Source organism: Nematostella vectensis, chromosome 9, assembly GCF_932526225.1.
Source record: "Nematostella vectensis chromosome 9, jaNemVect1.1, whole genome shotgun sequence".
Taxonomy (NCBI): Eukaryota; Metazoa; Cnidaria; class Anthozoa; order Actiniaria; family Edwardsiidae; genus Nematostella; species Nematostella vectensis.
In genome coordinates, this window is record NC_064042.1 from 12,820,832 (window position 1) to 12,842,008 (window position 21,177).

A 21,177-nucleotide genomic window follows, 5' to 3' on the forward strand; every position below is an offset into this window, starting at 1 on the left:
TCAGAGAATCAGCCAGCTTAAAAAAAAATATACAAACGAGCGACAGTTGGCAGATGCAAGTCAGTGATTCGTTTCCATTTCCCCTTCAATCCAACCATTGATTTCTAGTTCCATATTCACAATTTGTTGACCTAAAAACTAAAACTTTGATTATGATAAAGGAAGGAAGGATTCTACACGTTTGGCACCCTTCAAAAAGTGAGCTTCCTCGATGTGGCATCTCGTAAATGTTTCGTATAATCATATCTTTTAGAGTGTTCTGCCAAATTACAGACACCGACGCACATATGCCTTACCCTAGACTTGTCCCAAGTCCCCCTTTTTAATTTTTCCTTTAATTAAAACGCGCCATCTAAAGGGTATTTTCCTAAGTAAGCGAAGCAAACAAAAACGGGCGCGCAGGGAGGACAGCAAGAGCCAATTTCTAAAAGCCTTCCAAAAAACATTGAAAGTTTTAATTATTATGTGGAGACATAAACTTCGATCCTCAAAACTGCTTCTACATTTTTTTTAACTAATCTTTCATAATTCCTGCCGGATCCAAACAAGACAAACGATTCCGTGACACATGAAAGGAAGACGCGATCATTAAAAAGTGGGACGCTCACTGAGAGCATAGTGCGTTTTGCTCACTGAAAAAGGACATGACTAAGAGAATGACGAAGGCGGCACTTTTGGCGCTTTGTATTTTGGCACTGAGCGTACGAGAAGGATTCACCAAACGTAAGTACCTCCCTAAAATACGACGCTAAGTAAACAGGGTTTTCCAATTTCAAGTACTGTATGTCTTGTATATCCTGTAAGTAAGTATGTCTTGCTTGCGCTTCCAAAATAAAGCGGATGACGCCATTGGTTGTTATAAAATAAATGGAAAGATTACGTCCCTAAGAGATGTTCAGAAAGTCAGCTATTTGTTTAAAGGGTGTCCACGACAACTGCTCTCATATAGAGCTTTTATTAGGAGTTTTATTGGGAAAGAAATGAATACCGACATTATCAAAAAAATGTACGTAAATTTACGATCATAAAGCTTTCTATATGCGGTAACTACAGAACTGAAAGACTCCGCTTTGTAAAATCACTTTTTACGCCTTCTCGCGTTGTTAATTGTCCCGCAATTACACGGGTTGGTTAACTAGATTTGCCATTCGAACCACGATGATACGATTCCCTCTAAGGTAAAGAGTCCGATCCTTACACCCTGTTCTTAAAAAAAACATCTCCTTGACCTGGGTTTGAGCCGTTTTGCTCGAGAAGCAAAAACATGTACCACTGAGCTATCGCGCCACTACCTTGGTTTAATAAAATCTGCCATCAAGAGCAGGGTCGGACGCACTAAGTACAAAAGAATGTTTAAAAATGCTCTAGAGGTAGCACCAATGAACAAGTGAAGACACCCACAATGATTTTAAAAATTGTTTTGTAAATCATGTAATTTCACGTGCAAAGCTATTGCTCCGAAGGGTTATCTCATTTTTTTTATTGATCCTTTTGGCCGATTATCCATATTCGGCACATCCGCTGTTTCGTGCTGATTTTCTTTGAATAATAATCTTTAATCAAAAATAATGGTTTTAACCGTGCCTCGCGTGTCATTCGGAGATTGTCTCGTGTTTGAGTATCGTCTGCCTTGTAATTAGCAGGTGTCAACTCTCAAAATGGGCGCTGAAAGTGATATGGAATGGGGGGCAGGAGTATCGGCCGTGAGCAACCCACCTCCCCACGCCTGCCAAAAACCTTTTTACCTCATTAAAAATCGCCACTGAAAAACATTTTTGCATACTATAATACAGTGGAGCCTGGATTTTACGATATGCGCCGGGGGAAAGAAAATGTGTCGTAGAATAGAGTTGTCGTTGCAAAAAGGTCCTCGATTTTACGATATAAAAGAAAATTCATTGAAAATTCATTGAAAATATCGTTGTAGCGAGGTCGGGTGAATTATCAAGTTTAAAAAAAACAATGAAACTGTAACTGTTATCTGTGAAAGACTGTACAGTTACTCTTTGCAAGACCATAATCTGTATTGAACAAGACCTGTCAAGTCAAAAAATAGATTAACTGTAGTTTCCGTGTGTGGTGACTTAAAAGTATTTCTCTCTATGTTGATATACAGAATCAGGAATATCGTTGTATCGAGGTCAAAATTACGCTCAGGAGAACAGATTTGTATCGTAAAATCGAGAATATCGTTGTATCCAATATCGTAAAATCGAGGTAATTTCTTATATATTTTATTGTATTTCCGCCGTTCCAATGTATACTCAGTGCATTTAAGGCAAGGCTGAACTCGTAAAAACCGGACGGACTCAGTTAAAAAATTCTTGACAACGCATTTTTTAACCAATCAGCCTGAAAGTTGGCGTAGTTTTTCTGCATAACATGCTCGATGTTACCGACTACTCAGTTGCCATGGAAACCTTCACGTGACATAATTAAGGTGTTACAAGCTTGTGAAAAAACATCCTTTTTTCTGGCGCCCTGCAGACACACAGGACGTAATTAAAACTCCAAAATTCCAATGCTAAATGAAGGAGGGATAACCAGAGTATACAAATGTAAGCTGGAAATTTGTATTCCAAAGCTGTTGACGAAGTAAATTGAGGGCTTTGATCGATAATTGTAGAATTCAGAACGATGTGTCACAATACACTGCATTATTACAGGCAATAAAACTATTTTTCCAAACTTACACCTTGGATTTGAATCATTTAGGGATTAAACTTCTAAAACATGATTGAGAGTTGCAGTTTCCTAATAGCTAAGGTGTTTTTCAAAAGCGATAAAAGCTGACGCTCTTTCTTTGGAAAGATCGAAGCAGGCTCAGCTAAAAAGTGATCAGCGGTTGTCAGTTTCCATAGATACAATGAAAGCAAGATGGCGGATGGCCTGTGAAGGGAATACACATTGTTGCAGTAGATTGATTGAATACATGAAGAAAATGACGAAAATTGCAAGAGATTTCTTAGTTAAACGACAAAGGGACAACAAGAGATGTATCCCATGCAGAACTGTTTAAATATAGTTAAACGATCGTCTAAAATGAACGGAAAGACGTACTGAATTTAGAACGATTAAAGTAAACAGCATGATTATGGTAGGGAAATAAATGGAATCTTGAATCTTACAGTAAATAAAAAGACTCTGATTACAAAGCACATTATTGCGCATGTCCTTTTGTGTATTTTAGGCGGGATTTTCAAACAGTGGGCGCAGTTGGTGTAGTTATGGAATTGAAAAGTGCAAAGTTTTTTTCCCCAGCGAGTTTTACGAAAATTTTTGTCTTCTAGTTGTTGAATTTTATAAAAAAAAAGTCACCCTGAGATGGCAGGGGTCTTTCTATGTCCACAAACGTGTGGATTTGGGAAGGTTATAGCATTGCAGGTGGCCAGGGAGGTCGAAAAGGCATTACCGAGAGAAAGTGGTGAAAGCACTACAAAGTACAATGCGAGAGTAAAGGGGGAGCAGTACAGAAAGTACAGGAGCTATTTCCCACCACAAGTAACAGGGGATGCTTTTGATATCGAGTTCCTTAAATTCCATAGAAAGCTGCCTGGTTTGAGGAATGCCATGAACAAATGGAACACCAGAAAAGCTGAGGAAAAATCAAAGTTTATGGAGACTTTCTCTAGAGAGAAATGGCAAGGTTTATCTGAAAATAGAAGAAAGGAACATTCATTTCAGAACTGTAAAGCCTGTGCAATCAGATACACAGAGGTTATGTCATACTTCCCAGTCACCTCAAATTTCTTCAAGGGGAAAGCAAAGCAAAATATTATATTTGCCGCTAACAACGAGGCTCAGCGTCTGCGAAATGCAACCCCTACTGTAAAAGCACGAAAACGTGATGCTACAAATGTTGCAAGAGCTCTCTTTGAGCAATATGAGGAAAGTTTCCAAGAACAGTACCAGTGTTCACTTGCCAGTGCCCTGTCATCTGTTCCAGGGATAAACTTGCAACACAAAACTGAAAATGACAAGAGAAATGAACGACGCCGCATTTACACTTCATCAAAAGAAAATGTAGAAAACCAAATGAAAGAGACTGCATTTTTGAGGTGAGCTCAATTATTTAAATTTGAAAGAAAATTTTGGGAGAAATTTTGATGGGAAGTGAAAAAAAAATCAATGAGTCCAATTTTCTATAGTTTTATTGGGATATTAATTACAACATACCAATTAATTATTAGATGTTATGGAAGTGGACAGTCCATTAGAGGATGGGAGCGTGGGCGTAGAGCATTGTCGTTTGAGCCAGCAAACACTGCAAGAGAAAGAATGGATGAGCCTAACAAGAAAAAGAGAAAAAAAGACCACACCGGGGACATGGAGAGGATGGGATGGGACAAGGCCGGGCTTAAAGCAGAGGTTGAGGCGTACCAGGGTGGTCATCTTATCAATTACAGTGCTCTAGCTAGGAAGTATAATGTGACAGACAGCAGTGGACAAGTTGCACTTAACGGCGGACAGATTGTGAAGGAGTGGCTAGTGAGAAACGGAGTAGATGTTGACCGGTTTAGTACCAAACGCAAAAACCCCATGGATCCAGTAATTAGAAGAAGGAAAAGGAGAGGGCAAGGGGGAGAGATCAGCATACCCTGTGAGCCAGACAAGAAAACACTGAAAGCACAGCTATTGCAGAAGATCCACACAAAGGAGTACAGTATAGGAGAACGGATTGTACCACGAAAGGTAGGCAGTTAAAAATAACTTTTTGCAGGGCCATTGTGTTAAAGTCAATTGTCAGATTGATATAAAAACAAAAACAATTTCAGTACATGAACTAGATTGTCAATGTCTCTACAATATGTCTCCAATGTCTTTTATCTGAAGAAATTAATTGCATATTCTCTTTGTTTTTCAGTATGAAAAGCTTATCCTTACAAAGGATCTGAAAATAAAAAAAGAGGATGTCTATACTGATGGTAGAAAAATGCCCCTTGCCAATATCCGAAGGACAATGTTAAAAAAACAGGAGAAGTTTCTCCGGGGGACAACAGAGGAAGGAATAGCAGAGCTTACAGCAGAACAGCTAAGAACAAGGCTTTTGCAGATCAACGAGTATGTGGATGGTATGGCAGTCCCAGACATGAGGGAGAAGCTAAAAAGCCATGAAAGAACAAGGCATCTGATGGTATGGCTAGATAACTCAACAGTTGCTAACTCTGGATATCTGGTGTGCCTTATGACCTGTCTTTATGACAAGGCAGTGTTCCTTACAGATGAGGAGTATGCTGCAAAATATGGAAGAAGGGTTAATGTGCAAATGCTGGTTGAAGAACCAGAGCTACATTTTATTGCAAAATGTGGGAGCTCTGACCATGAGCTTTTATTATATTCGGAGACAAGGCTCCAATGTGTCAGAGAGCTGTGTGATGACAACAGTATTTCATACACTGATATCATGAGGTTTTGTCAGGGAGACTCTCCATTGCGAGCTTTTGAGACAGGACAACAGAAAGGAGGAAACTACTTTTGTTCTACCTGTGAAGTACACTGTGACATGACCAGCGACTTGGCCTACACTCTGAATTTGGAGGCCATATCCCTTACTGAGAGACAGCAGGCAATTCTTCGGGGGACCGTCTCCCTCTCTAAATCAAAACAGAAAAAAGCTAAACCACTGGAAGGTCTGAAAAAAGAAGAGCTTGAAAAGGAACTGGCATCAAGGGGCATTTATGAAGGAAAAACGAAAATGGAGATGCAGAAACTACTCACTGAAGAAATGAAAGGAAAACAAAGAGTGCCTGCACTTCTCTTTAATACCCCAACAGAATCCCTGACCAACCTTAATCTAGAATCTTATGAAGTCATACCATGCGAGCCTCTTCATGATCTTGGCAATCATATTGCAAATTTCTTTGCTGAATTTCCAAGCCATCTGATGGGTGAAGAAAAGGCTTTGATAGAGGAGACAATCACACTCAGTCTGGCAGGGAAAGACAGCAAGAGATGTGTGGACCAAAGGGAAGCCCTTATCAAAACTGCTGGGGTGGCACACCAGTCCAATATCATGTCCAAGAAAGCCATGGCTGCCATTGACACCTTGGTTGAGATGCAGAGACTCCTCTACGCGGCAGACAGCCAAAGATCTCCGGCCTCAATTCTTAGATATAGCAACCAAGCCTGGTACCACGCCATATTGTTGATAGATTTTGTGAAGGACACAAAGAAGCTAACCTCAAGAAAACTGTATGGAGTGTACTTTCATAACCTGACAGCCCATGCTACCAGTACATTGCACTTAATGTCTGGACAAGCTGCTAATGCAGAACGACAAGAAAGGATCTTTAACAGTATCAAGCGCATCACGAAGCAGACATCGAATTACCATCAAGGGCAAATAATACCTAACCTTTTCATCCGCTTGCAAGCAGAGCGCCAGATAGGCCTGCAACGAGATGATGTGTTCAGACAGCAAGACCATGTAAGCAAGCTAGCAACTTGCCTCCCATCTCCCAAGAACACTGTCATACCTGAGGAGCTCATTCAAAGGCATAGCCATGCATGGCAAGCTCACCTCCAAGAAATAAGTGACTTCTTAGTTGAAGGAGAAGGTGTTTGGTGGAAGAAAGTTGAAGATGGAGTTGAATTTCATGATGTCACAGACATTCCCTCTGGTTGTGGGCCCTCTCTTCACCACTTTCGATCCAGCAACTTGAAAAAAGAGGCTGAGAGACTAGACAATTGCTGGAAACATTGCATAGCCAACAGCATTCCCCTCCCTACTCACCTCCTAAGAATCGACCAAGACGATGGGACAACACTTAGAATAAGAATTGACCCAGAATCAGTTCCTGCTGACACAAGGAATGCCTCAGATGAGACAAGTGAAGAAGATGAAAATGCTGTTAGCATTACCCTGGCCCCAGATGAAGTAGTCTGTCACAATGCAGGTTTCCCCCTACCTGAAGAGGTACCACCAGTACCTCTTATAGCCACTGCTGACATCATGGATGCCACAGAGAGTGAAGATGAAAATGTAGTTGGTATTACCCTGGCCCGGGATGAAGTAGTCTGCATTGACCCGGATCTCCCTCCACCCGAAGAGAAACATGCAAATGAAGGGAATTCCACCACATCTTTACCAACTTCACTTACACCAGAACCAGCCACAAGAACAACAGATTCCTCAACTGAGTTGACATCAAGGCTAGGGAAAGCTCTGGAGATTGTTGTTGGCAAGACAACAGAAGTGAGTACTCTTGACAAAAAGCATGCAAGACTCAAGCAGTTGCAGAGACAAAACCTCAGGGACCAGCATCTAGAAAACAGCTATCACCACAGTCTTGCCCAGATGCAGACTAAAGTCCTTGCAAAGAGAAAGAATATACAGTCTGACCTTGTTGCATGGGAAAAGCAGTTTTTGTTTGACCACAACCTCACTGCTCCTACACCCCAGTTCATGAACGAGGACAGCACAGCATCAGCACTGTTAAAACAACTTAAGTATGCCAGTGCACTTCTGAAGCAATGGGGGATCACATTATAGACCCAAGCATCCACCTCAGCCCCAGTGGTTTAGAGCCAGTTACAGACCAGCAGTTTTACAAGAGGCCTATCTAAGATCAACATTTCAACCAGAAGCTTAAAAGTTCAATGGTTGTTTTAGGAATCAAACACAGACACAAACCAAACGGCTCTTTTAGGAGCCACCACAGTTTTCAAAAGTGATGATCAAATTGCGAATAATAATGGCATTAAAAATCTCAATAAAATGTTTCAAAATTAGTTAAATAGTCCCCCATCCCCCAAATTAGAGACTAATTTCAATTTCTATGGATGCTTATGTCATTAAAATCAATAACTAAAATATTAACCACCGGTCGATACTTGGTAATTAAGTTATAATCTTTTAATGAAAACAAATCCAAAATAACAAACTTCATTCAAACCAAACGGATCAATCAAACTGTTAAAACATAAAGCAAGCCTTTAGTATCTCTGAAATACATAAAAAAAAAACATAAAGATCTACAATAACTTCTGAGAGTGGTTAGGGTTAAAAGAATAATAGCTGGGATCACAGGAATGGAATACATCGAAGGAATATTTCGCACATGGCTGCAACAAAGTCGAAGACATGACACAGTTATAGCTTTGATTATTTACATACCTTTTCCCCGCAATAGACATTCCGAAAGAAACTACTTGCAGACCATTTATTCCATGATATTTCGGCCAATTTCCTTTGTTATGCACTCTAAAACTACGAAATTCGCTCACAAAATTCGCCATATCTGAAGTAAGAGCGTCACCTCAGCGCCTCTGTTGTGTTGTCAAGGATACATGGTACCTAGGCCCCCGCGGCCAAAATCAATGCTGGGGGTAAAACTGAAAAATTCAGCCGTGCCTTAGAGGCACTGAGTATGCCTATTCCGTTAAATTTCGCGGATAGCTGCGCTGCGTAGCCAATCATACGTCCCCTTTTTTCTCAACATATTTCGTGGGTAATTGCGTAGCCAATCATACGTCTACTTTCCTTCTCAGCATATTTGGTGGGTAGCCAATCATACGTCCCCTTTCTTTCTCAGCATATTTCGTGGATAGCTGCGTAGCCAATCATACGTCCCCTTTCTTTCTTAGCATATTTCGCTGATAGCTGCGTAGCCAATCATACGTCCCCTTTCTTTCTCAGCATATTTCGTGGGAAGCTGCGTAGCCAATCATACGTCCCCTTTCTTTCTCTCAGCTTATTTCGCGGATAGCTGCGTAGCCAATCATACGTCCCCTTTTTTCTCAGCATATTTCGTGGATAGCTGCGTAGTCAATCATTACGTTCCCTTTCTTTCTCTCAGCATATTTCGTGGATAGCTGCGTAGCCAATCATTACGTCCCCTTTCTTTCTCAGCATATTTCGTGGATAGCTGCGTAGCCAATCATTACGTCCCCTCTCTTTTTCTCAGCATATTTCGCGGATAGCTGCGTAGTTGTGCACAACTCAGTCCGCCAGAAACACGGCGCGCCACAAGTGACCTGGGACCCAGAACTCGCATCAAGAGCCCAAATATGGGCAAACAAACTGAGCAGTGGGGCCGTACTCCCTTGGGAAATCCATGAATCCAGCAGTGACGGTGAAAACATTGCATACCTCTCCTCACCGACTTGTAAAGAAGCAGTGGAGTACTGGTAATGTCCAGTGGCGAATTGCGGCCACTAATTGGTCTAGTGCTGTGCCTATAATAGCACTTTCTATAAAACCCGAAAACGTTTGCTTATTAGTTGAACATATTACTCACGAATATTTATGAATTATTTAATTGTTTCCAATGTTCTTATAAAGTCCATAGACTTTATACTTGGAAGGTTTTTTCTCAGACGCGCGGAGGCTGTGGTTAATGGGGTCGAGGGTGCGCGGAAAATTCTGATTCAGCGTTTAAGCAGATCCAGTGCACCTTGTCCCTTACACCACAGGATGCCCAATGTTCGACAAAACACGTAAAAAAAAAAACTAAACAAAAGCCAGCTAGCAGGGTAACAGGCATTGGAAATGTGTGACACACAGTCTTCTTTTTATAAGAACGTCTAATATTTAGTTAAGGCTAGATCGTTCTGTTTTTTGGAGCATTTTAGGTGAAAATGTTCTCACATAATAGAAAAATATGAAAGAATATCAAGTATTTTATATATATCATGAAAACGATGTTCAGCATTTTAGAACGCATCACACTAAACAAAACAAAATTTTCCTGCTATCTGATTTTGGCCATGTTCTTAGAATTTGAAGCAATCTCGGGTTGGACTAGCCTCATTCCCAGGCGTCTTGTGACAACCCCCTATTGTCACGCATTCTCTGCGATAAGCTGTTTCACGGCGAGCGGCAAATCAAAAGTGACGCCATTTACCGACAAGACAGGGAACAAGGCTAAGGCTGGACGGACCGTGCTGAAAAACGCAAGACTAGTTCCAGTACCGCGCAGTTAAAGCAGCCTTTTTGTTTTGAAATGGCGGCGTTTCCCGGCTAACTGTCACATTTTGGCGAATGCTAAGAAAACTAGACCAAACCTAAGGCTACAATTTTCCTTATAAAACCCTCATTGTTAAACACATCTGTCATCTTTTGTAAAGTATGGTTTTAATGCTGTACAGTCAAAGCAACGACTGAAGTCATCCTTTCGTAACTTTACTTGAACGAGCACTACGATTGTGTTTGTTTTTGCCAGAACACGCGCATGCGCATACGTTATTCAGCACTTGCGGCTGGACGTTCTTATAATGCGTACTTCATTGTAAAGTTTTCCGTACTTTCCCCGTTCAGGATGGACGAGAAGTATGATTACCATGCAAAGGGGTACTGCCTGAGCCCGCCGGACCTGCCGGACAGCTACCTCCTTCACTTCACGCAGGTGGTGTGGAAAGCTACTCGAAGGATTGGAGTCGGGATTTCTGGAAATTGGATCGTGGTCCGGTACTCCCCTGCTGGAAACTGGGCTGGCCAGTTCGGGGAAAACGTGCAATGTTAGACCTTAATAAATAAAGTTCTGAGCATGAGTTTGAGTTTAAAAACCTTTTTTATAATGCAATAGGTTCCGCGTTTCCTCTAAGGTTGTTTATTGCACTTTTCATAATCATGGCTCATTAATTATCAGAATTATCAATGAGCTAAGCTGTTTAGCGGGCGCGCGAGCCCGGTGCCAATACATATGCTATTTAAATATTTTTTATTCCTCATATGATTTATTCATCAATGCAGAGCTCGCAGGCTTTATTACATCAATCAAGTAATAAACTGAGTCATAGTTGCGAGCGCTGTTTTCTTAAATGTGGACTTTAAAAGCACACTAGCATACACACATTGGCAACAGTCGGGCCAAGACGGGACGCTAGCACAGTCTATTACCTGTGCAGTTCGGCAACCATGGACAGCTGTTTCGTCTTTATTAGGACTCGTCAGCATGGCATAGCCGGTTTGCCTCAGTTAAACTTCATCGGCAAAAAAAACTGCAGGGCGACTTCGACTCGAACGAAGTGCTTTAAACCACAGCTTAGATCCATGTGGGATCTAGAGCTGCGACCGGGCTAGCGTGATGCCAATTGTGCGGATCACGCATGCGATCTTTGCTAGTCTAAAACTCCGTCGGATAGCCAAACTATCCTTGCGAGTATGTATACATAAATGTGGACTTTAAAAGCACACTAGCATACACACATTGGCACCAGTCGGGCCAAGACGGGACGCTAGCACAGTCTATTACCTGTTTTCTAGTAGACCTAATCTTGGTGTTCTTTTGCTTTTTAAAAAATAACATTATTGGCTGAAACAATTCTCCCCATAATGCGTATCGCGCAAATTTATATTTCCAAATATGGAAAGATCAACATTTATATTTGGAACTTGACTATTTCAAATAGTTTTCTCCCTTTAATACATCATGCACGTTTCCTTTCGTGACCCAAGACCAGTATAAACAGCCCTTGCACTCAGCCCGGTAACCAAGCGGAAATTGTAAATGGAGGTTCTTTTAGAATGCCAGACTATAAGACGCCCATCGCCTTAATTAAGGCTTCCTGAGTCTGACATAGTCTTGCAGTGAAGCCAAGCAGATACATAAGTAAATCAATTACCAAGAGCGCGTAGGTTCGCGTACGCTCAACACAAATTTCCGTCCAGTGTCGAGAAAATAGCCTACGGGAGTAGTAATGTCTGCAACCGAATTGCATAACACTGTTTTCTTCTGTCTACATGGATATCATAACTTTTGGAAATTGCATCTACCATATGAAGAGAAGAATATTCATAAAGATATACATTAAGATTGATTTTCTTTGGTTTGGTTACGCTTACGCTTGTCATAAAACCGGTACGCGCTGCAAACGTCACGCATGCAAGATGCAAACCTCACGCATGTCACGATACAAACCACGCGCATGTCAAATGCACGCGTCACACATGTTGTCTGTTACGCTTTTCGTAAAAAGGATAGTGGAAACCTGTTCTTAAATAAAAAATATATACATTAATTCTTATATACTTTTCCAATATTTAGTTCTTAAAAGATACAAAAACTTCGCGTTCTTTGAATTTTTCGAAACAAACAAAACATTAACAAACAGCGTGTCATTTTAAACAATCTTTTGCCTTTTGGCAAAAGATTTTATTGCGGTACGCGAGATGCCGAAAATGACAGTCTAGAAAAGTCTGGCCAATTTGTCATCAGTTGGTTATATAAACTGGCATTGTGGTTTACCTCAAGAAAAAGCCAGTCCTGCCCAAATTCAACCCACGCTACGTGACAAAACCCTCAGGCGTTCCTCACGTACACGTTCGTCTGACCTGCACCAAGACACGTCTCGGGTGGAGTTGAGGTGTAGAAACAACGCATCACTTTGCGGAAATCACAGAATCCTTGTTTATATACGAACCTCTGTCTTACTTGGGAGTCTTTGGTGTTTTTCTTAAGGCTGATTTACGACAGCACGATTTAGTCGTATGCAACCTACTACGACATGTCTGCCCAAAATTACACACTACGACTTTCGTAATCCAGCGTCGTAGCGGAGCCGTAGGTTGATTTACACTCTACGACTCGAGTTGTAGAGGTGTCGCGGGCAAGTTGAATACAACTAAATCGTGCTGTCAAAATCAGCCTCTTGGCGAGGTATCATTTTTAATACGAAAACCAGGTATATCCTGGCAGCTCCTGTTGTTCTTACAAAATGAGACACCATTGGCTAAATTTCAGTTTGGTATAAAAAAGCAGAAGAAAAAAAATAAGAAAAAACTGTAAATACGGCCGCGATTTTGTTGTTTGAGTAAAGACTTCAAGGGTGGTAATTTAAAAACCCTATCATTCTAGCACCAATGCAAAACAAAACAAATAAGATTAGACAAAAACAATGTCTCCCCTCGCCACAAATATCAACAGGAAGTCTTAGTAGAATCAGCTCATCAATAGTGTATGAGAGCAATTATCTGAAACAATTTCGGGAAGGGTTGAAAGCTATTTTTGGCACACTTACCCATTCACGCATCCAAAATATAGTACTACACTTTTTTTAAGTTTATCTGACAACTCGCCTTCCTCGCCGCGTAATTATCAGCCCCCTCTAATTCTTTAGATTATGAGGGCTAAAACGTTCTCTGTTTTAATCTGGCCTTAGTTTCTATCTAAACTACAAAATGCTTAGGAAATCATCATTTTAAAGATATTGATGTAACCTGTTTTTTACGCTTGAAAATAAATCGTTTGTAATTTACGGCAGTAGTAATTTTTTACCATAACAGAGTTTGGGTCAATCACAAAATACCCAAATAGTCGTTTAAATCTACTTTTAAACGCAAAAATATGTCATTTGGTTGGATTACATTCGGAGTTCCCTCAATAAAAAGAAAAGCTCTTATTAATGTTGAATTATTGGCTCAAAGTGTTCTTAGTGTTCTTGTTGTATGGACATCATACAACAACATTAAACAAACAAAAAGGCAAATTGCTAAGGACTTTTATGGAAAAGTCTCTCAGAACTAAAACACAACAAAACGGGGAACATGAACTTTTCCTTATTCCCTCTTAGTGTAAGCTTAAGCAGCCCTATGGCCCCGTACCGTCAAGCTTGTTTATCAAGCTCAAAAGTGTTCTCAGTCCATGCAACAACATTAAACATACAAAAAGCGAATTGCTAAAGGACTTCGTCGTTCTTCCAGGACGGGAAAACGAAACTCGAGCTTCTCCTTATTCCCTCTTAGCGCAACCTATAGAAGCCCCATGGTTCGTTCCATCAAAGGACTCTCATCTCTTTTGAGCAGTGGGCGGGCTGTGCCCAGCACGCAGAGACACACTATCTTTTCATGAATAACTTGTCCACGGACGAAGCTTCAGTTTCTCAGAGCGTCGCATCAAAACAACTCGTGTTACGGTGTCAGAGTTGAACCGCCCACGATCGCTCCTCAGCGGGTCGTCAAAATATTTCCACGCGGCAACTTGTCGGGCCGATTTTGTGTGCGTTTTTCGGTTTCGACCCGATCTCTAAAAATTGACCCTACTTAACAGATTGGAGCAACAATTTGTTTAGGGGCCGATTTTTCTCTTCACAAGACTGAAGCAGGGGTCCGAAAAGTAGCAGCTTGTAAATGCCGACAATCGGGTGTATGTAAATTCGCCTAATGCCTCGATTACGATATATCGTCTCAATAACACTTCTTTTTTCAATAGCATTACTCAAAATTCTCAATCAAATCATTATCTGACTCTGCTGCCCATCTTGAGATTTAGAACTATCATCAGTGCTTTATCATTATTTATATTTAAAATTGCAACGGTATATTTGCAAAAACGCCTCCAGATAATCATGCACGATCGAAATGAATACTTTATTAATGGTTTACTATTTAGCCGATGAAATTGAAACCTTTTCGGGAGAAGATTCCCAATATAGGAAAATAACAGCAGTAGCCATTGCCAAAGAGAGTCGGCCCAATCTATTGTCTGTCATGCGAATTCAGAAGATAAGCGGAAGGGATGGAAGGGGTGCCATCTTTTGCCCTCTATAAAAAAAAGTTCTTACTAGAATTATCTTTTGATTTATTTTTTCAGAATTATAATAATTGCGTTTTACTGTACTATAATACTAACCATGACTAGTAAATATGTTGTCAATCCAAATATCCACACAGTCGTGCTCTCAAACCAGAACCAATACAGTCCAACAAAAACTGGTAGTCGACTCTGCCAGCTTTTTCGCTTTATTAAAACTTCGTCAGGGCAGACTGGAGAAGGTGAAACGTTTAGCATGAACAGCCCTCTTATAAAATACTTTTTAACAAATAACGCACCTGCCTACCGCATTTTTCTAGTGTGATAAAATTGAGATGGGTAATTTCCATAAAACAAATAGTTTACTCCTAAAACAAGACCAAAAATATTTTTACATGGCACTGGTGATTAGAACTATATAACCGTTCGCATTTTACGTTAATATAACATCCTGTCTTGATATTAGTTGGGACCCCCATTGTCAAGAAACTGATACTGGTGAGTGGGATGCAACCAAAGCTCCGATTAATGATCCTCTTTATAGAATTATATTTCTTTTGCCCGAGGAATTAATGAAAACAACATATTGAATCACAATTGCTGATAAGGAAATTATTGGTCAGTATGGAAACATGGTTATTTCCAACTTACCAAAAATGATTTTTAATTGATGCTCGATGCAGAACAACAAAAGCTATTTCGATCAGATCTAGAAAGAAAACTAACCCAAAGACAATAAAATTTCTGCTCCAAACAATGGTCAGGCAAAGGTAATTTCTGTTTTCGCCGCAAGACGTATAACCTGTAAATTATCATCAAAACTTTGTCATTGAATTGCGTGTTTTTTTTAAAGACTTGGCTTATCTTGAATGCATGGCGACAAGATAATGCTTGAACGCCTCTTTAACGGTCATGAAACGCCTCATAAAATATTGCGCCAGAGATTAAGGCAATTGAGCATTCATAACTGAGTTCACAGGTCGTCCTAGCGAAGCTCAAATGTATGAGCCAATGTCCCAAAAAAATGTTCTTTACTTGTTCATGTCTTACATAGTCTAAGGGTATAGATATACGTAGAAATTAGATCCATATTGTTTGCACAAAAACAATTCTCAAAGTCTGAGAAATTATACTGGATTTGCGCCTCTAGAAAAGAAATGGCCCATGGGAGAGATCACTTCAAAAAAAAGCGCCTTTTGGAGAGTCCAATATTAATATAAATAGGTTCCAAAATGATTATTATAATGGAAAACAAAAACCACATTTGTACTGGCATGTTTACCTCTACACCAAAACCACACCAGATCTTTTGGCGCCCATTAATAAAAGTCGCTCGAATGTTGGAATAATTTCTGTCTCTTGGGCAAGCACAACTTCCCTGAGTACTTTTTTTTTTTAGCAGATCGTAAATATGTTAGAAGTTGAAGAAACAAACTCTAAACAATGGGATGTGCTAGAACGTTAGTTAAAACCACTCTGTTTTCAGATGCATGCAATCGGAACCTATTTATTTTCCTGAATAGCTCTGGGCCTAAAAAATGCCCAGATTAAGAAGAATCATCACTTTGGTGGTATAGCCGCCAAACAGACGCTAACGGTTAGGTATAGTCATGGAATTGAGGGGGGTCGCCTGAAAAAGGGAGCTATTCGCGTTATGAGCTTTTCATAGTGCCAATAAAGTATTAAACGCAAGGAAGGCTTATCCTAGACTTTGTAGTCACTTGTAAACTTCTGCTTCATAAAATCCTCATTAACAACACCAAGCTAATTTAGAGTCATTAGATGGAATTAATTATAAATTGTAGTCAAACTTTTTCGCGGCTCAATTGTAGTGTTTTTAATCTGTGAATAACTCTTGTTTGGGACAAGCGATTGTGTTTTTATCAAATCATTTTTTCAAAGCGTGTGGTGCGATATTTCTGGAAAACTAGACACGGCGGCACTTTGGGTTAATTTTAGAACACATCTTGAGGCGCTCACTTATTATTTTTCGCCTTCAAATATTGTTTTCTGGAAACGCTGGTACATGGCTTATCCAACCAAAGGCAATAGAATCAGAATGTTCCAGAGCCGGAATGTCTCGTCATAATCAGATGACGTCACACTCTTACGTTCAAACACAACTCAGCGAAAACACTGTTCGTATCTAGTCTCTTCCAAAACGAAGGAATGAAAATATCCCAAATCTCGAAATTCACAATACACATTATGGATATTAGCCACAATATGTAAGCTGAGTTAAACATTGAGGCGTTTTATATGAAAACAATCATGGAATAAAAAGAACTTGTGAAACTTTTTGTTTCTCTTTATTTGAGTTTTTATTTTGTAATTTCGGGTGGCTTGACAATCAATAAGTGCATTTCAAACCGTTTTAATTTCTAAATAATACATTTTTGCACTACGTTCTATGGTGATTGTGCATGTGTTCAAATCTAATTCTGATAGGCTAACAAGGACCCAAGATAAAGTCCATCTAATAAATGTCTCCCTCCCTATCTTCTTACACTCGAATTCTAGCTTCTTTCATTGAATGACAACCTAAAAATATCATACAAAAATATCCACGAAAATCTCACAATAGAAATACCAAAAAAAGGTATAAATTTATCTAAATTATCTAGAGTAAACTAGAGTTTAATAATTTCTAGTGCTAAACTACCCTAATCGTATAAGCAGTTGTAAAATTGCGGTGAGATGAAAATTTCTTTTGTCTTGTATGGTTTTGCCGGAATCAGCACGATGATTCAAAAGAGCTGATTCCCTACTAATAAAACAAAGAGAACCGATGGAGTCTGTCTAATAATGTGTATTCATTGAGGATTAAAAAAGCTTCAACCTTATCAACGCGCGAAAAATACAAAAACAAAGATTATTTGACTAAGTGTCCAATTTCAATACGACTTTTCAACATCCGAAGCTTAGTGAGCTGGGGAAAGTTGTTTACAACGAACCCAAGATGTCATGAGTTAGACTCGGAATATCAAACCCAAGCTTACTAACACCCAATCTGCTACTATCCAGAGACTGTACCGAAACTATAAGTGCATCAAGTGCTCCATCTAAAACTGATAACTACCTCCCAACACATGCAACAATTGACAAATATAAAATCATAAAAATAAAGCTTTGGTGACTCGCAAGCCAACTTTAACGTTTCGCTACGAAACAATGTTCTGTTTTTTGCTCTCGCTACATTATGTGTAGCGTAATTATGCACGCTTCTGCACGACCCTCAAACCTACAAGTACAGCTGATTTACATGCCAGCTTGATCGTGTTTTAGCATTCTGATTACTGCGCGTCTTGATGCGTTAAATTTCGCAAGCGTTTTCATAATAACGGGGTCTTTTCACGCGATCAACTTTTCTCCATTATAATGACTAAAAAAATATAAAGATAGGATATGTACACACTATACTATCACACTTATACTGGTAGTCGGACTACAACCAAGTTAAAAAGTTAGGGTCCGGGATCTTGGACATATTAGGGGTTAACACAGACTCTACATCATTCAGAATGTCCGTGTTTAGGTCGAGTCCGACTCCTAGATCATCTGTTTCCATGTTTGTCGGAGTATTTTCGCCTTCGATCGTGCCAAAGTCAACGTTTGTACCGGGTATGTTATCAAAAAACTCTGGAAGCCTGCCAGAACCAGTGCGTCCCTCCGAGCGGCTCGTTAGCTCCTTCGAGTTGTAGTTCGCGTCAAACATTTGCGAGTCTGAGCCTCCTCCGCCGTTCAAGTCGACATCCGTGTTGTAACCGTAGCCGCCTGTACTGCTCATTCCAAGGCCGGAGTCGAAGGACTCGTCCCTCATGTGTACAGATGTTGTGTTCTCCTGTGAAGGCATTTGGGCAAGAGCGGCTTCGCGCGCGAGATTTCCTAACAAGCTTTTACTGCCACCTTCTTCTAACATGCCGTGTTTTAATAATATCTCCTGCTCCAAAAGCTGCTGTTGTCGCTTCTTCAGTTTCTCTTTCTCGAGTTGCAGGCGCTCGAGCATCGCTTTCTGACGGTGATCCTGCTGTTGTGCGGCGCCGCTAAAGGTCGATTGTTGACTTGAGGTTCGGCGATGGGCTATGGCGATGTTTCTTGGGTCGATCCAACTCGTTGTACGCGTTATGTGGTTGATAAAGTACACCTCTCCCTCTGGAGTTATAGCTTGCTCCCAGCCATCAGGTAGCGAGTTGGAATTATTCAAATTCGACGTCGATTGCGATTTCCTTGGATCCTGCCAAGTTGTGATTTGTTCGTAGTGGCTACACGAGACAAAAACAACAATTAGTGGTTTGATAAAGGTACAAATACATGGTCAGGACGCATTCCTCTGGATAGATTACCTATCTTAGGGCCCTAGCAAACCAACATTCGCCATATTGAATACTACTACATGTAGTAACATCAACAGGTTTCAAAGTGTATGAGACGCGTAAACAACAATACAACACCATCTTAGACAATCCCAGAGTTACAATTGTATCAGCCGAACTCAACAACAAGACGGCTTTCCGCAAACGGAATCCCCCAGATACTACGATAGAATTAGAAACCATAATTACACTTATCGAGAGTACTATTACACAAAACGCCAGAGCGAAGCATTTTAATATTTAAAAAAACTAATTTAACTCTGGTTAAGCAGCAGCAGCTGTGAACATTAGAGGTACTTACTTCATAAAATAAGGTTGTCCGGTAGGAGAAGTTCTCATCTCCCATCCAGGAGGTAATTGGTTGCTCTCTTCGTATGCGGATCCGCCGTATGACTGAGTGCGGCTATGCGCTGGATGTAAGGAATAATTCGGCGGCCCAGCTGAACTTGTAGGTACTGACAGTGAAGCGGGAGAGCTGTTAGCTCGCGAGTGAGAAATCGTCAGCCCACTGCTATCGTCAGGGGCTAATTTGGACGGGTCCAGAATCGTCGGCTGTTTGAAAAACGAAGGCGGTAGTTTCCTGAGTTTCATCGGCAAAGAGCTGGATGATGGTTGTTGTTCGACCGCAGCACTAGCGCTCTGGATCACATGAAACAGAGCGTCCAACTCTTTGCCAGAGTCACTGCGGACGTGGACGACTACATTACTGTTTTTCCTTTCCATTGTGAAGGCCTGCACTCCGTACTATACTTTAGTGAAATTGTTTGTGCACCGCACGTAACTTCGCATGTACGCCAGTCAGGCTCTGGGTAGCGTAATTGATCCGAAGTCTTCAGTTGTCACACACATATATCCCAAGTACCAGCTCTCTAATGCGACGCAGGGGGGCTAGCACGGGCAGGGCCGTGACGTCATCACAGTTAGCACGGGTTGGTCGCCTGGTAACCATAACAGCTAGCCAATCAGAGCGCATGTCTGATACAACAGGGATTGAGTTATTTCTATTTTGGAGGACTACGCAATAACCGGTGTAACAGGGAGAGAGGCTTTGGCGAGCGTGGGTTGCAGTCTGTTGGAGTGAGTCACTGATTCTGGCACAGTGCTAGGAAGAGCTTACTCTTTATTTCTGATGAGTTCATGGTTTATGTGATTGCGCAGGACAAGAGAGACATCACTGAACTCATTGACATCGAGTCCCTGTGGTCCTTATCATATCACACGCGGCATGAACCCTGTTATCATCTTCCATTGCCCCGTTTACGTTTTCAACTAAATTGGCTTAACTTTACCAATCTTCAATCTTTACCGCTTGAAATACAACAGATAGTCCTCAGATAACACGCGATATCCCCTTGCATCCCCTACCATTCTGGTATCCACGATGGAAGAAGAAATTAAAATATTTTGTAAAAAGCTGGGTACGACTTTTATGTATTGTAGTGCTATTCGAGTTTAGTCTCACTATCTTCGTATACATTGATAAATGAAAGCGGAAAAGTCACGTCCGAACGCGGTCGTGGTTTGTGTTTCCGTGATAGATAATTGTGGACAACCCACGGATAACACCGGGTTAGAGACAAAATACAAGCTCTCTTCCTGCTGCTAGAAACTCGATCCTACAAGAGGTCTTGAGCTCAAAGGCAATCGCGCCTCCAAGTGCAGCCAAATCGAATTTCTGATGGAAATAATAGAGTTCAATGAATAATTCCTGCGGGTGCCGGAAATTACCGCAGTATGAAAACAATAGCGGTACAACAGAGTATTGTCCTCACTTTATTTACCCTCCAAAGAAATGACCCCTCCTTCACCAAATCCCGGCAAAAACACATTTGAAAAGAAGAGGCCGTTGTTTTTTTTAATTGGTGCGCTATCTGACAAGAGTTGGACGCACCAAGCTTATCCACCGCTAGATGTCAGACATCTGTCATCGCTCAAGCCTCAGACAGAAACAAGAGCTCAATCAGAACCCGCGAAAAGTTTGTTCTCCTGAAGACGAATAAAGATTTTTTTTCATTGGAACTTCGCAAGCTTGTCGGTTTGCCATAGTAAAGACAATGTCAAATTGGAGTGTTTAATTTAGACCACTACAACAGACGATAATGTAGGTTTTTTGTATTTGTTTCAAGGTTCGTTGAGCAATTCATCGAATCGTGCAGAGTGAGTTTCCAAATGATCAGATATGTCACGTCACAAAATACATATGCGATCTACTAAACTCTAAATTTCACACAAGAAAGCAATTCTCTAAACACGAGAACTGTGCATCGATCTACAACATCATTTATTCTCAAAATATGTCTAGAGATTTGTCAGAAGCTCTAGCCAAACAAAAG

The 21,177-nt window shown here is 40.7% G+C and overlaps 3 protein-coding genes and 1 long non-coding RNA gene across 6 annotated transcripts; 2 read left to right on the plus strand and 2 right to left on the minus strand.

Moving 5' to 3' along the window:
* Positions 1-43: 43 nt before the first annotated feature.
* On the plus strand, positions 44-10,491 carry LOC5506795 (pathogenesis-related leaf protein 4). Its single transcript, XM_032375220.2, has 3 exons — positions 44-723; positions 8,907-9,129; positions 10,259-10,491. The coding sequence occupies exons 1-3, from the start codon at positions 645-647 to the stop codon at positions 10,461-10,463; spliced, it is 507 nt and encodes a 168-aa protein (XP_032231111.1). The 5' UTR covers positions 44-644; the 3' UTR covers positions 10,464-10,491.
* LOC125572152 lies at positions 3,325-7,954 on the plus strand. Its single transcript, XM_048732069.1, has 3 exons — positions 3,325-4,058; positions 4,191-4,692; positions 4,865-7,954. Exons 1-3 carry the CDS (start codon positions 3,325-3,327, stop codon positions 7,490-7,492), a joined length of 3,864 nt encoding a protein of 1,287 aa, XP_048588026.1. The 3' UTR covers positions 7,493-7,954.
* On the minus strand, positions 3,597-8,333 carry LOC125572153. Of its 3 annotated transcripts, XR_007313614.1 has the most exons (5): positions 8,117-8,306; positions 5,485-5,594; positions 4,177-4,264; positions 3,910-3,967; positions 3,597-3,652 (listed from the first exon to the last, which is right to left on the minus strand). It is a non-coding gene; the product is annotated as an uncharacterized LOC125572153 (long non-coding RNA). The 3 variants fall into 3 exon arrangements; XR_007313613.1 differs by having other exon boundaries at positions 3,910-4,264; positions 8,117-8,333; XR_007313612.1 differs by having other exon boundaries at positions 3,597-3,967; positions 8,117-8,297.
* Positions 10,492-16,767: 6,276 nt separating the features above from the next.
* Positions 16,768-20,218, minus strand: LOC5506788 (transcriptional coactivator YAP1). Its single transcript, XM_001627445.3, has 2 exons — positions 19,146-20,218; positions 16,768-18,733 (listed from the first exon to the last, which is right to left on the minus strand). The coding sequence occupies exons 1-2, from the start codon at positions 19,565-19,567 to the stop codon at positions 17,917-17,919; spliced, it is 1,239 nt and encodes a 412-aa protein (XP_001627495.1). The 5' UTR covers positions 19,568-20,218; the 3' UTR covers positions 16,768-17,916.
* Between the last annotated feature and the right edge of the window lie 959 nt (positions 20,219-21,177).